The 15,303-nt window shown below is 42.8% G+C and overlaps 1 protein-coding gene across 41 annotated transcripts in view; it reads right to left on the bottom strand.

The window, feature by feature from the left end:
- The window catches only part of Rbfox1 (RNA binding fox-1 homolog 1), a 1,556,838-nt gene that overhangs the window by 49,432 nt on the left and 1,492,103 nt on the right, over positions 1–15,303 (bottom strand). For all 41 annotated transcript variants that reach the window (XM_031361868.1, XM_031361950.1, XM_031361938.1 and 38 more), the window contains one exon: positions 9,122–9,254. In XM_031361868.1, the coding sequence (XP_031217728.1) occupies positions 9,122–9,254 (133 nt within the window). The remainder of the gene's footprint in view (positions 1–9,121; positions 9,255–15,303) is intronic.

The following is a 15,303-nucleotide window of genomic DNA, read 5'->3' as shown; positions in this document are numbered from 1 at the left end:
AGCACTTTCAGGATAGGCTAGAAATGAATGGCCTTGGGGAACCTTCAAGTACCCCAGACTGGGTCAGGCATTTTCTTCTGCAACTATTTCATATTGCAGGGCTATCTGTGGCAGTTGTGTGAGACTTTAATGTCCATGTATCAGAAAACTATAAATGTATATATGTGTCTAGATATATAGATATGTATATGTGCAGAATACATGTATTTTTCATATGTACAAGTGTATGGGAGCACATATATGTGTCTGCATGCATCAAGCCCTTGTGTATTCACGAGTGGGGTTGGAAGTTCAGTTATATATATATATATATATATATATATATACATATATATATATATATATATATATATACACACATATGTGTGTGAGTGTGTGTGTATATGTGTGTGTGTGTGTATCTGTAAATATTCGGATAGAGCACATTCTGACTGAGGCAAAGTTGTACTTTATGATAGACCAAGCCTAACTTGGTGGAAGATCTTCTTACTTCTATAGAATCAGCAGCCCAGATAGAAGCAACTGTCAGGGGGCAAGGGGTGATCTTGGACTTCTCCAAGTCTCTTGGAATATGAAGGCCAAGAAGCTCAATGCTATGTCACCGTAGGACTCCATTCTATTTCTTAAGTCTCTGAGTGGGTTTACAGAGGCCCATATGCATCCTGGATGTACTCAGACTTCTGAGAGAACTGCACAATACCCTGAGGGCAAATACTGTTCTTTCTGAACTGTTGTTTGCATAAGACGGTCATCATCAGGTCATCATCAGCAACCTCCGGCAGGATCTTCCCATGAAGTTTCTGGATGACTTATGATGCTGGCAAAGGACCAGTGAACCCATTGTTGAGTCAGGCCAGGGCCCTAACAGAAGCACAACTTTGATGCAAAAGGGTCTCAGGAGCAAAATGAGTGGGCAGAAAAGCCAAGCATTTTAAGCCAAGGGAGAGTGCATTTCATCACCTAAGCACACACACTCACACACAGCAGTGTCACTGGCTTGCTGGAGAACGCAGGAGTATGTTTCTTTCCCAAAGTCCTTTCAGAGTTGATTGGTTAACCCCCAATACCATTATCCTTAAAGTGTGGCAGGGATTTCACACACTAAGGAGGTTGGTAGGAATGGATTTCAGAGGTTGTTTGGATTTGATCCTGAAAGGCTACAGTTCACAGGAGCGCTTGTCAAGCAGTGCTCACCGGTAATCCAAAAGACAGGCAGAGGTATGTAAGGTCCTGAGCGAGGCTTTGACATTAGCAATGCAAAAAAGACACTGCTATGGGGTCAGAAGGCAAGGTCAGCTTCTACTAACAGGCCTTAGAACAGATCTGATGAGAAGCAGGAAAGCAACAGATAGTAACTTAGGGCCCCAAAGCAGAGACATAGGCCAAGCTGCGGCAAGATTACATCTGTGACATGTTCTCATGCCATCAAGATTACATCTGTGACATGTTCTCATGCCATCAAGATTACATCTGTGACATGTTCTCATGCCATCATGCCTCTTTCCATCCTACCTCTTGGTTCCCAATGTCTTCCCCCACCCCAATATCCTCATCCAAAAGCAGATAACTCACCACTTAAGGGCCAGGCAAGGTGCAAAAACTATAGATAATTGGATCAAAGTACAGTTTCCCTGGCGAGTGGCTCTGCAGCTGGAATGGTTACTAAGACATCTGAGTTTGGTTTACTCTTTGTAAGCTGGGACACTCATGTGCACACATGTTAGATTTGGTGGTCCCCAATATCCTTGGCACTGAGGCTATAAATTCCACAACTGTGACCCAATGGCTACCTGAAGCAGAGTTACATGTCTTCCCTGTGTGTCCCACTCTCAGTATGTCAGGCTCCTGTCTGTTTAGGCATTAGCTTCTACCTCATGGAGAATTCATTTGTGTCTATCCTTTGGCCACAGAAATTGTAGCCAAAGAATTCCCATACACCATCTCATTTAAACTGTAACACCTTACTTCATGCCCAGATGAGGGTATAATAACTATCTCTTCTGAGGGTGGCAACTAGATCCTAAAGAGGAGTAGAAGGCAGAGGGTCATTTCCAGGTAGCTTTGTCAGCTCCAGGTAGAATTTAATCACTGGTCAAAGAATAGTCATGATGGATACTTATAACGTTTCCTCTTGGGAGTCAGCAGAATCATTCGTATTAGGCCAGTGTGAGCTATTTGGTGAGACCATATCTTCCTATTTTATTATTATTAGCATTGTTGATAGCCTGCGATCTGAGGCTTGTGTCTGGTTCCTGTATTCAGCTGTAATGGTTATTGGCATTGGAAGGAGGAAAGAGATAAAACTGAAAAATAATCCTGAATCCTACCAGTACATAAGACAAAAGAGGTGTGGATTAATACTAATGCTTTAAAAAATTAATATGCATTTAAATACAGGAAGTCTTGCATTTTCCTAAATGTCTATAGGATAGAGAAGGTCTGCTGAATTTTGTGGATAATAGGAAGAAAGTCAAATCTAGGCCTTGAAGGCTCAATGGGACACAGCACTGAACATGGGTGGAGAGCCACATAGTGTGTCCAAGACAAGATTCTTATAGGGAAAATGGTTGCTGCTCTCTCCAGAAGGAGTGGTTGTGCACAGCGGCTGATATCATGCCAGGCATTCGCATCCATCTGCATCAAAGACTTCCAGAAGCCAGAAAGAATGCTTTGTGCTGTTTGCCTTCAGGAAGCCTTCGCTCTGAAAAATAACCCACTTGCCATGGTTTGTAGCCCGCCATGGCTAGGGAAAGTTATTCTGAGACTTCTGACATCCAAATGTATGAGACATGGAATTGAAGGGAGACTGTGGAAAACTTCCCTCATTCTCATAAGCACAAAGAAAAGGATGCAAGCCTTTTCTTTCTACACTGGAAAGCTTCCTTTGCCCCAACCACTATTCTGGGGCATCGTGAATGGGTCTCTCTCTCCACTGACCTCTAGAAATCTTGAGTTTCCAGAGGAGAAAGAGCAACCACAGCTATTCATCAAGCTACAGTTGCAGCTATAGTCTTTGCTGTAGAAGGGAGGAACAGAGGCATCAGGACTAGCAGGCAAGCAAAGGGACTAGCAAGTGCAAGGAACTATAGTTGGGAGGAGTCTGGCACTTTGGAGGGCCCAGAGGAAAGGCACATTTTGTAGCTTTGGGTCCTCACAGTCCTTTTGAAGATGATGGCTTTTAGATCAAGAATTACAGCTTGCTCACTTGTACCAAGTACATTTTGGAGGCACAAGGGAGACAGTGGGCGATCTACCATCATGATGTTAATAACCCTGGGAAGCCATGAGCTGACATAGCTAGCCTTATCTCACTGTCAGAGGAAAACAAATCCACTGGAATGGGCTGCCAGTTTTACAAAAGTGCTGCTTCCTCTGAAATATTATTCATAGCATAAGTATCACTAATGTTTGCAGCTTGGTTGTTCTGTAATGAGCCCCATCAAAGGATCGTGTGCTTATTACCCCACTGTGTCACCTCTATGGACAATTCTTACACACTAACAAATTGACTAAGCTAATACATATCCTAGCCCATGTCTTCTGGTTCCATGGTCAAAGTCTTAATTACACAGTAGGCAGGCAATGGTCATTGAACTTGAATGTACCTGGGACTCACCTGGAGGACTAACTGAAACACAGATGGCCGGGCCCTATGCCCAGCCCAGAGATCTTGGTTCAGTAGATCTGCTTGGGGTACCTGGCTAAAGCACTTTATTTACTTCAAGAAATGGATGATGTTGCTGCTTGCAGTTTAAGAAGGAAAGGAATTATTGTGTTGCTAAGTGACACATTCCAGGTGTTATTTTTAATTACATGTAAGACAAAACTGAAGTTCAGACTCTTTAGGATCCTATTCTCTCTCTCCCCACATCTCAGGGTCTTATGTAGCCCAGGCTTGTTTTGAACTCACCATGTAATCAAACACAATCTTAAACTTCTGAGCTTTCTGCTTCAGTTTCACAAGTGCTTAGAAAACATGGGTGCATGGCCATGTCAGGCTTTTCAGTGATAGGGGTCAAGTCTAGGGCTTTTGTGTATGTTAGGCAAGCATTCTGCAAACTGAATGACATTGCAGTCCCTAAGGTGCTGGGGTTGGGCATTGTTGAGTATGGGAGAGCCTTTAAAGAGTCCTATTGACCTTTCCAGGAATTCCTTCCAATGCTTTCTTAAAGCTTCAGCAAGCAGGTGCACTTAAAATATCAGATACATATGTAGGGAAATAAGATGGAGATGCACCAGTGTGGAGGATGCAGCTTTACATACACAGCAGTTCCCACACTGCAGACAGGAGTTGCTGCCATGCACTGAGCAGATGTGGCCCTATTTTAATGCAGAAACGATCTAGCCATGCAAAGGTAATTGTGTTGCTTGTCAATCACTCCAGGACTGCAATATGCTTTTGCCAGAAAATGATGCATATGCACATCTCATTTTCTTAAGAAAATAATAGTGGTAGTTAAATATTTGGATGGAGGCTAGCAAGGAATGATTGCACTAGAGCAAATTAGTTTACCTTATAAAAAGAAAAAGAAGGAAAAAGAACAAGGAAGGAATAAAGTTAGGGGATGCCACAAACTAAGCAAACTGTTTGTGTAGTGGAATATATACCAAGTGCAAATGTATTTTTTGTTGAAAAGGCATTTAAAACCTCTCTTCCCTACTGACCCTTCTACCTTGGAAATAAATTACATTTTTGAATATGTTCAAATGTAACTGTTCAGAATGGTTATCAGGTAGCTCCATGCACACACTGAAATTTGTATAGAACTGTGTATGTGTTTGTATATGTACATTTCCCCAGGGAAAGTGCATATTTTTAATCAGATTACCAAAAGCATCTGTGGAACTCATGCCCTCACTGGAGACAGGGCACTAGAAGGGGGAAGGGCTACACATGTCTTGGGACCAGAGGTGGGCGACTATTGCTCTCATGTGTGAGGTGGGAGGCTCCTTGGCTACTTTTGATGTCTGGAACAGACCTCGGAGCCTCTGTGCCAATATCTTCCTGATGACCATTGAATTGACTGATGTTGGATGTTGGGGGTTCATTCCTTGCCATTGGCCAGTGATTGTGTGGGTCTCAGGGTTCATTCTTACAGAGAGCAACTTTAAGAGTCTTGCTCCTGGAATACTTTCTGATCATTATTATGAAGATAGGAGTTGTCTTAAAGTACTTTTCGAGGCAACTCTGGAAGCTGTATGTACAAGTGTGCTAATAAGTTACTTAAGGATGTGTAGAATGTTTTAATCAAAGACTGCAGTGGCAAATAGATGGTCAATAGATTGTCAACTTGACAGAATGTAGGATTGCCTTGAAACAAGTCTCATTTCTGTTAGGAAGTGTCTACATTGGGTTAACTGCTGGTGGTGGAACCACTTGACTGTGGCCAGCCATGCTCCTGAGTTCTCAGACTGAACAAAAAAGGAAAAAGACAGGAGGCTACAAGCATTCATCTTTCTCTGTTCCTGATTGAAGATTCAATGTGAGCAGCTGCCTCAAGCTCCTGTATCATGCCTTTCCTGCTGTGGAAGTCTGCATCCACACACGGTGAGCTATAATAAAGAATTCCTTCCTTAAGTTCCTTTTGTCTGATAGTTTGTAATGGTGATAAAGAAAATAAGTGTTATATATTGCATAGAACAAAGACTAAGGCCCCATAGCTAATGCTCGATGCTTAGGCTTAGATCTATGATGTAGCCATGATGCTTCCTAAAGGCAGCATGCTGTATCACCATACAACATACACAGTACACACTTCATAAGAATCTACTTAGTAACTATTTATGTGTGATGAAGCAAGATCTGTGCTGCTGCTCAAGGAAAGGGATTAACTGCTATATGCTGTATAGAATTCTGGGCTAAGTCTTATGAGTGTGTATCTGATTCTTCCTATATTGCCAGCCTATAAGCATCTTTGAATGGCAACTCCCTAATGGATAATTTTTCATGAATATGACTCATTGGATGATAGGCATTTGGCTTCTCCATCAAAACTTCAGGAAAGACAATGAGAAATAGGAAAACGATCATCCACTGGACTTGTTGAGACAGTCTACTAACTGAGATAGTATGGAATACATAAGCTATTGCTGTCAATGACTATGTCTGTGCTTAAGGGACAGTATGGGGCTTGTGAAGTGTAGGAGCTCCCTATCAAAGAGGGAGAGTATATGTGAAGGCAGAAATGTAAGATCAACCTGTGTACCAATCAAGAAAAGGGGGGCACTGAGAGGGGAACATGGACAACTTAGAAAAATGTCAATAGTTGCATCAACCTCAACAAGATTAGCTGCAGTCCAGTAACCATGCCGTAGCATGGACCTTACTGAGCCATAACCGTGTATGGTTCTTCCTATTTCATCCTTCATAAACCGTATGGAGCCAGGTTTCATTCTCCTATCAAGGAAACTGTGTACCTGCTTGTAGCTTTCTGGGGTGGTAAAATACTGTATTTACTACGCATTGACTCTCTGGAGTCAGATTCATTTACTGTTGACAGCTGATAGTGAGTGGCTGGCTGCTTTTAGTTTTTTCTGCTTATTCTTAAGATCCTTTTATTGTCCATGGGCAGAAGTATTGTTCTAGGAGTGAGGATCCAAAGAATTTTACTTAGGTATGCCTGAGAAAACAAGATAGGACTGCTTCATAATCTATGCAGTTTAACTGCTAGGCAGGGAAAAATGGAGACAGATAAAAGTGTCTTTAATGAGTTTCCTTGGATGTTCATGCCAATGTTGAATATCTCCCAGGACTATCCTAAGCTCCACAGAGGTAGCCATGAAGTCTGTTATATGTCACATGTGAGTATGTGTGCACTTGCACCTGTGGCATTTTTTACATGGTGTTAGATTCAAACACAGGTCTTTATGTGGGCAAAGCAACTGGTCTACCTCAGTGAGCTATTGCCTAGCATCTGATACTGGCAATTCTGTTTTAACTTCTGACTCCAGAATTTCAGCCATAAGATCTTCTCCCAGCCCAGTTAAACTCTCATAACTTTTTCTTAGCATATGCAATTATTTATGCTATGTTGTGCCCTCTACACAGACCAATGGCACATTTGTGGAAGCTGGAGAGTACAAGCTACCACTGCAGCCAGTATAGTTAGGAGGAATCCTGAAATACTACATTTTCATCCCTTTCAAAGCAGTCATGAACATGTTGTATACCATTTGGAAGTGCCTGTTTCTCCCAGGCGAATGTGGCATTCATTAGTTATGCATGGTTATTCCAGGCAAAGAGCACATTCATTATAAGTTAGTAAATTTCAATTTTATAGCAGGTGTGTTATGTTGAGGTTTTTATAAATTGTTCATGGGAGGATAGGCCATATAATTTTACTTTAATTTTTTTCCTGTTCAATATAGTAGGGAGATACTGACTAGGGGTATACAGAAAAGCTACAATTACCATGTACTAAGATGATGATTTTCCAGACAGAACAAAGTGGTGTAAATGTGCTATTTTACATTTATGGCTTATGAATCTTTCTTTAGCAGTAGCATAAACGCAGATGATTACTTATCTGTTTCTACTCCCACCCAGTGCCTTCCATAACACATGTATGGAATGGGCTCATACTGGGTGGGTGTTATACAGATTAGCATCAAAGGTCAGGTCCTTTCTGTAGCATACAGATAGATATACTGGTGACATAGAGAGATTTAAAGCCCATTGGTTCTTATTTTCTTATCATTCACAATCTCTCTTGTTATCATTTTGACCCAATAAGAAGCCTGGCTCTGACTCGCACTGCTGAGTTACCTGAGAAACTCGATGCCAGAGATCCTATTTCTTTTGTTGTCTTTATTCTCCCATTTTGGTGATTTCACCTAACCTCATTCCTGAGGATGCTACAGCCTGCAGGAGACTTTCTTTTTTTCACACACTTCAGCTCCACTCTTTTGGAGTGGGCAAAGTAGTGAATAAATAATGAGAAGAATATTTCCCTTTGTCATCAGTATATTGAGTGAGCTGGGGTAATTGAGACTTCCTAAAAGATTCATATGCAACAAAGCTTTTAAGAAAATGCTTTTAACCCTCTTCAGATGGTCCTGAGTATAAACACAGTCTTTCTACAGACCAAAAAGCTAGTCACTGGCCTGGAAAAACTTGCATCAGATTCTCCCGAGTATAGGTAAATCTTCTATGCAACAGCAGTAGGTCCAGTACAATTTGAGCTTTTAGCCAGGCAATGCTTTGCTTGAGGGTGGGGCTATCGTAAGGATCATAGGATGACTAAGCAGTGTTCAGAGACCAGGTTATTATCCACTTAATAATATCACCCATGTCTATCCTGGGTAATAATTAAAAGTATCCTAGAACTTGTATTAATACACTTAGAGGTACATCTCTTTGTGCCCAGGGTGGAGGAATGCCCTCCCAAGATTCCCTATTAGGGAAGAGCAGAAGTGTCATTTCAGGGCAGCTTGCCTGAAAGTCAGTCAACTTTTCTTTCCCCTTGTGCGTCTCCCATTCCTTCTTTTCTTCCCAACCATTCCTAGACTCTTAGTTGTGAGTAACAACATCCAATCACAGAAAGCTTCCGTTGGCAGTCGGAAAGAGAAAGGAGAGGGTGGGCTATTTTGGAAAAGGCATGTAAAAGGCAAATTAATTGTAATTTTATCCCTGCCTGGAATGTTTTATTTGCCTCAACATCTAATTTTCTCAGGCAGAAGTTCACACACCTGGAAGTGCAAAAATATCTATAGGGAGGGAAGCGAGATCACCCTAGTGAATTTTATGTATGGGAAACCTCATGTCCCTTTGCATTCAAGGGGTAAATATAGTCCAACCTCCTTAATAACCAGATGCTTGCAATCATCAAAAATACATCTTTGGCTGTAACCATTTCTCTGTTCTCCAGCATTCAGTCTCAAAGAGAATTTACATAACAACATGTGACATGTAGAATGCTTAAAGGCACCAACCATGACCAGACAAATTACACTCATTTTTCAATACTCTTTGCAAGGTGCTTTGCAGCAGGCGCGTTAGGCGGCATGCTGGGGAGATTCTGGTGGGGTGGTCAAGACCATCATGCGCTCGCAAACACTCCGTGCCTCTGGGGAGGGAGAGCAGGCGCAGGGAGCCCCTCCCCCCGGAGGGTGCAACACTTACCCGCCATAGGCCGGGATTGGGGGTGGGGGTGCTGCAGCCCTGAAGGTGTTGTACACGGTGCGACCACGGCCTCGAAGGTGAGCCCCTCGGTATGCAGCTGCAGCAGTGGCGGCCGGATACGGGAAGCCAGGCACTATAAGAGAGGGGAGAGAGCCGGACACAGTGAGTCGCACGCGTAGCCTGGCGAGGACCATTTTTCTGGACCCTGTTTACACGACAAGAAGATGAGATGACCTAGCCTATTCTCTATTAGCAAGACTGAAAGGCAAACAAAAGTGTTGCAAGCCTGGAACAGAACCTGGTGAGCATGGCAGAGGGGAGGACAGAAATTTCCGACCCTGAGGGTATGCAAAATGACAGACATTTGCAGAGAATTCCTAACAGCAGAGAAGCTCAACACGTAAACTTAAAAAAAAGCAAATTGAAATACTTATAACTAATGCCACAACCACCGTACAGGCATACATAGACACATATAAGAGTGTGTTTATCCATGTATATAGGTACATGTCTGGGAAACCTCACAGCCTTTTGGAAAACATGTTTGTATGATGAGGAGTCAGGAGATGGGTTATGGCTGGCAATTCCTTGAGTGTTTAATCTCTTCTAGGCAGGCCTGTCCACCCACACAGGCAGATATGAGCTCCTCTGGAAGGTCCAAGCAGCTATCAGGAAATGATTCTGGAGTTTGCTGAGCCTCACAATGTTCTACCTGGACTGACTCTCCAGTTTACTTAAAAGGCATTGTACTTCAAACCTTATCCCATACAGAGACAAATTTCCTGAAAATTGTAAGTGAAAAGCCACTGCCTGTAAACACTACAGTAAGGCCCCAGAAATCAGAAATGAGGGCCACACCAGGAACCCAGGAATTCTGTAAGAGCCCCACACACCCAAGTTCCCTTTCTGAGGCTTCTGCAGAGCTTGTAACCAAGTGGGAGCATTCTTGATCACATCATGTTAAAGATAGTCTCCACCTTGTATCCACACTGATAAAAGGGGCCTATGCCTTCCCACCATCACCTTCAGGAGCAGAAGAATCTTGTCCCATGCATGTTATCATATTCAAGAACCTGGGTAGGGAATGTGGGAGGAGTGCATGCTTGCATGCACATGCACACACAGACACACACAGACACACACACACACACACATACAAAAGGAAATTCAAGAAGTATACATAAGCCCCCAGGAAGCACCTGCTCTCATGGAGATGGAGGTGGCCACACAGTGACCATGGAGGCCTTAGAGCAAGATCTGTGCACAGAGCAGGTGAATGAGGTGAGGCTGTTCACAGGTCTGCATGAATTCCTAGCAAGGGTTATTCCCTTGAGGTGAAGCCCAACTGTCAGTGATTGTCTGGAAAGTGATACATGCTTTTGAAGGTGGGACAGAGTCTTTTGTGATACTTTCCTTTGCAACATGAGTAAAATATCAAGATCACAGAATAAAGACAGACTGGATTTATCCTCCTGTTTTGAACTATTTTACAATTATGATTAAAGACAAAGTGTGGATTTATAGAACTCCCGTATCAGTCTCTAGTACTCAAGTTTCCTGGTGTGCTGCAGCCAATATGGCAGAAATAGAGGCTCATGCCTTACTTGGCAAAGCAGGAATTCAAGCCTAAGACTGTGCAGCACAAGAGACATTTGCTTCAGCACCAGGGAGACAATGGATGGGAATGGTTTGATCCTAATTCTGTCTAGCCATGATTCAAATAAAAATGTCATAGAATGTTTTGCAGTTTTAAAATAAGGAAAATGAGGAATACACAGTGTGGCTGAGCAGCTGGCTTGCTGTGTGAGGCCACGCAGATATGATGGGGACCCCTTTATCATCTCCCTCTATGGAGCCACACAAGTGATGACCAGGTTTGGCATACTATCTTGGAGAACTTAGAAGTAGAGGTATCATGAGAAGCAGAAGCTTGACATTGGATTGAAGAGAGCAAGTGCTGCTCAGGGTGGAGAGCCCTGTGCCCCTTGCTTTTGCTTACATCGGATAAGTGTTTATAGATGTTGAGATGAGGCTCTGTGCTCTTCCAAGCAAAGCTTGTTCGCACAATCCTTTCCCAGTGAAGGGAACACTTGAATGGCTACAGATCAGTGTCTAATTCAAACATGGCTGTTAGGGAGGCCAAGTCTCTGTGAGCAAGTCGGAGCCTCTAGTGATCTTGCTGTGGGCAACAGTCCTCATGTAGAAAGTGAGGCCCATACTGATTCCCCAGAAGGATGGGGTCTGTTTTTCCTTCCCTCCCTACTGTACATTTCACTCTCTTCTCTCTTTTAAGACAGACTTTCTGTGTAGCCTTATATGGCTTGGGAGCTGCCCTTCACCTTACAGTGATACATTTGCCTCTGCCTCGCAAGTGCTAGAAGGATGAGAAGGATGTGTGTGTGTGTGTGTGTGTGTGTGTGTGTGTGTGTGTGTGTGTGCGTGTGTGCGTGTGTGCATGTGTGCATGTCCCACTCCAGACATCCTCTTGACCTGAACAGAACAAGGGCAAGTCAAGTAGGAAAGTGAGGGAGGAGCTAGCTAGAATGAGAAGGAAGTGAGGGATCAAGAAGGCAGGGAGAGCATAGAATCCTTTTATTCTTTCTGCCTACCTTCTACTTCCCTTCCCTCCCCTTTTCCCTCCACCCTTCCTTCTGCCTCTCTCTATTCCTCCTGCCTTTCCTCCTTATTTCCTTCTACCTTTCCAGCTCTTTTCTTCTCCTTTTCTTTGTTCTCATTTTTCCTTTATATACCCCACACGATAAAATTTCCTTCTGAAGATAGATGCTCAGGGCTTCCCATGTCAAAACCAAGTAGCTTGAATTTCATAAAGAGAGAAGCAGCACTCTTGCATGGTGCTACAAAGCAAGCTCCATTAGGGCAGGGTTCTCTGCCTGCCCTGCTCTTTGGTTTGGATGTGCACATAGCTGAACTCAGTCCAGACCTTGCTCATCCTTTGGTCCCTAACTCCTGTTTGCTTCTAGGAGCACACAGTCCCTCTTTTCTACTGTCTGCAAATAAACACAGTACAAAGAAGAGTCTGCCATAAGTCCTAGAAATATCATCTCTACTGTGGTCCAAAGAGGTGCTGTGAAAAGGTCCAGAGATGCCACTAGATACAGCATCCACCAGTCTGCAGTGAAAGGAGAAACTACTTAAACAAATGTGGCATTTGTAAGTATTAAAAACCTCAGCTTAAGTCAGTTGGATTTTAGTATAGATGGAATGTTTCAAAATGGTTCTTGAGGCTCAGTTAGGAAAATACTTGCCTTCACAGCATAGTAACCTGAGTTTTTGAGCCTTAGAATTTATATTTAAAAACAAATAAAAGCCAGGCAAAATAGTACAGGCTTATAGTCTTAGCACTGATGAAGCAGAAGCAGGCAGACAGCTGATTTTGCTAGTTAACCAGTTAAACCTAACTAGTGAGTCTCAAATCATGAGAAAAATAACAAGTTGGATAGCCCTTCAGGAGGACTGGAACCCAAGACTATCTACAGGTGTGCACATACTCTCACTCTTACCCTACACACAGAATGCTGCTTGTTCTGAGTAAACTCTCCAAGTCAGGCAGTGCCTGCTAAAAGCTATTTATAACAATCCATCCAGAGAGCCCACAAACAATGTCCTTCCTGCCCAGCCCAGGAATGGCTCTCCCTGGGCACAACAGTTGCGTGAACCGAGCAAGCTAATGCCCATCCATATCCGCATGGTAAGAGTTTTGGGGTCACTGCCTGTGTCTCTGTACTTCTTTGCTTTTCTCCCATGCCTGCTGATGACAACATAGCTATTGTGTGCCACAAAGTCACATGGCAAGTCTCAAAGGCAAAGAGTACATCTTTTTATTAGGTTTCTTTTATTCTCATGGGATGGAAAACATGTGATGTGTTTGAGCGGCGGCAGGACGCGTCTGCAAGTATCACCAGGCCTAGACAGTTCCACGTGTAAGAGGTTTAATTGAGAGGGAGTAGGAGATAGCGGTGCAGAGAGAGGGGAGAGAGAGAGAAGAAGAGAGCAAGATGGAGGAAAGTACCATATATATATGTAGGTTGTGATGTAGTAGTCCAGGTAAAGGTGGGAGCTGAACCCAATGGATTCTGAGAATATGGTGGCCGTTGCCCCGGCAACAGGTCTGTGGACCTGCCCATGTATCGCTGCAGGTTCTGGATGCTAACAACATGGATATTTTCTTACTTGCTTACTGGGTGAAGTGGTTTATAAATGCTGACATGTGGTTAAATGTATATTTGACACAATTACCTGGGCAGATACTCAGACACAGATTAAACACAACCGAATGGATTTATTCTTCAAATATACAGTGGGAAAAAAACCCTCTTAATGTTTCATTTCCTCTGTGATACAACACTTATCTTGTTGAATTAAAAGTATTTTATCATCTATGTACATTCTGGTTCAAGAGCTATCCAATAAAAGGATAATAAATGCTTAGAAGTTCGATGTGGAATGCCAAATTAAAAGCATATACTCTCCCCACTTCTGGAATGGAGTAAGTTAGTGCTAAAATAAAATACATAAATCTGACACCTTTGCTAATATTGGTCTGATGGTTCCTACCTGTAATAGCAGCTCTTAGGGTACTGAAGCAGAAATACAGACATTGAGGCCAGCCTGAACTACAAAGAGAGAGTCTATCTCAAACAAACAAACAAACAAAACAAACAAGCAACAACCAAGAATGATGGATGCTAGAAAACCAAAATGATGTCAACTTATTAGCATTTCTAGAGCCATAATTCTTCAGTTGCCTTCCCCAACTCCTGATCAATAATTTGAGGATATTAAATACCTAAGTAAAACCACCACTGACAATGGGTGATATTTAAGTGGATTTGTGAATGCAGGATTCAATTCTGGATTTCCTTCTGGATGGAGAAATGAGGGAGGGAAAACTTCTACATACTCTCTTAAACCTGGACAGCATCAATCAAATTTGGAAGTCTGGTATCAACAAAATAACATTGGATTTAGTTCATAAGCTGCAGTACAACACCAGAAAAGCACAAGGCAGGATCAAAAGAAGGAAAAAAAAACCAGCTTAGGTGTGTGACATGTGTCCATTTCCAGCTCTACCCAGCTCCTGCCAAAGCCCTCCAAATTAGAGAGATGATTGTAAGAGCAGGTAAGTAGGGGATAGGGTGTCACCTCACCCTTGGGAATAAAGAATGTCCTACACCATGGAAACTCAGTGGAACAAAAGGCTAAGCGAAGAAACAAGAGATGCTCTGTGAGACTCGAGCATCAAGGCAAATCAAGGGTTTTAAGTGGAAGACATATGGGTGTATCAAGCAGCCAAACTAGCCATTCTCGACTGTCTTCTGCTTCCTGCCACCTCTCCCTCAAAAAAACAAAGCTCGTGCCTACAATGCTCCACATTCATGTATTTACAGTGACTAGTGCCTCCTCCCTCTCTGTCTCCTTTATGAACATGGTGCTTACCTTTGAAAATAAACACAAATGAGATCATTTCACCAGCCCGGAAATCTCAAGAGAAGAAATACAAAGCCAGTGGAAAATACTTGAGGGTTATAAACTGCGTATTAAAGTTTTAGAGCTCTGGGAGAGGCAGAAGAATAGCAGATGCTTACCCCGACAGGGGGGCAAATTCTGCAACACAGCCATAAAAATATACAGGCTGCTTTAATGGGCAATTATTCTTTGCATTTGTGTGCTGGGTTGAATTTGCATGAGATTGCCAGATGCCCTGGTAAAGGTGTTACTACCAGAGTGTGTGGGGTTCTCTTTGTCTGGTGCCTCCCTACCATTGTGTATTCTGAAACCCTGATTTTTCCCCACCCTTTGAAGATATGAAGACAAACATGCATATGGTAATTTGTGGTTGTAGGTAATGGATGGTTAGAAGCATTCGAAATGCTTGAATTTGGGGGTGCAAATGTGTCTTCATCAGCAGGTTCAGGGTCTTATTGGACTCCCTTGTGGCAGGGATTCACAATTCATGTGTCAGACTATAAATTAAGATATGATGCCATCATTAACAAATGCACTGGGGCACTATAAACAGCCAGTGTAGCTCTGGAGAGGCAATCCAGTGTGCAGGAAACACCTCTGTGAGAGGTCCAAAAATCCAGGAAACATCTCTGTGAGAGGTCCAAAAATCCAGGAAACACCTCTGTGAGAGGTCCAAAAATCCAGGAAACACCTCT

This window comes from Mastomys coucha, unplaced genomic scaffold (genome assembly GCF_008632895.1).
Source record: "Mastomys coucha isolate ucsf_1 unplaced genomic scaffold, UCSF_Mcou_1 pScaffold12, whole genome shotgun sequence".
NCBI lineage: Eukaryota > Metazoa > Chordata > Mammalia > Rodentia > Muridae > Mastomys > Mastomys coucha.
Note: the sequence above shows the minus strand (reverse complement) of the source record. Positions and strands in the feature narration are given on the sequence as shown.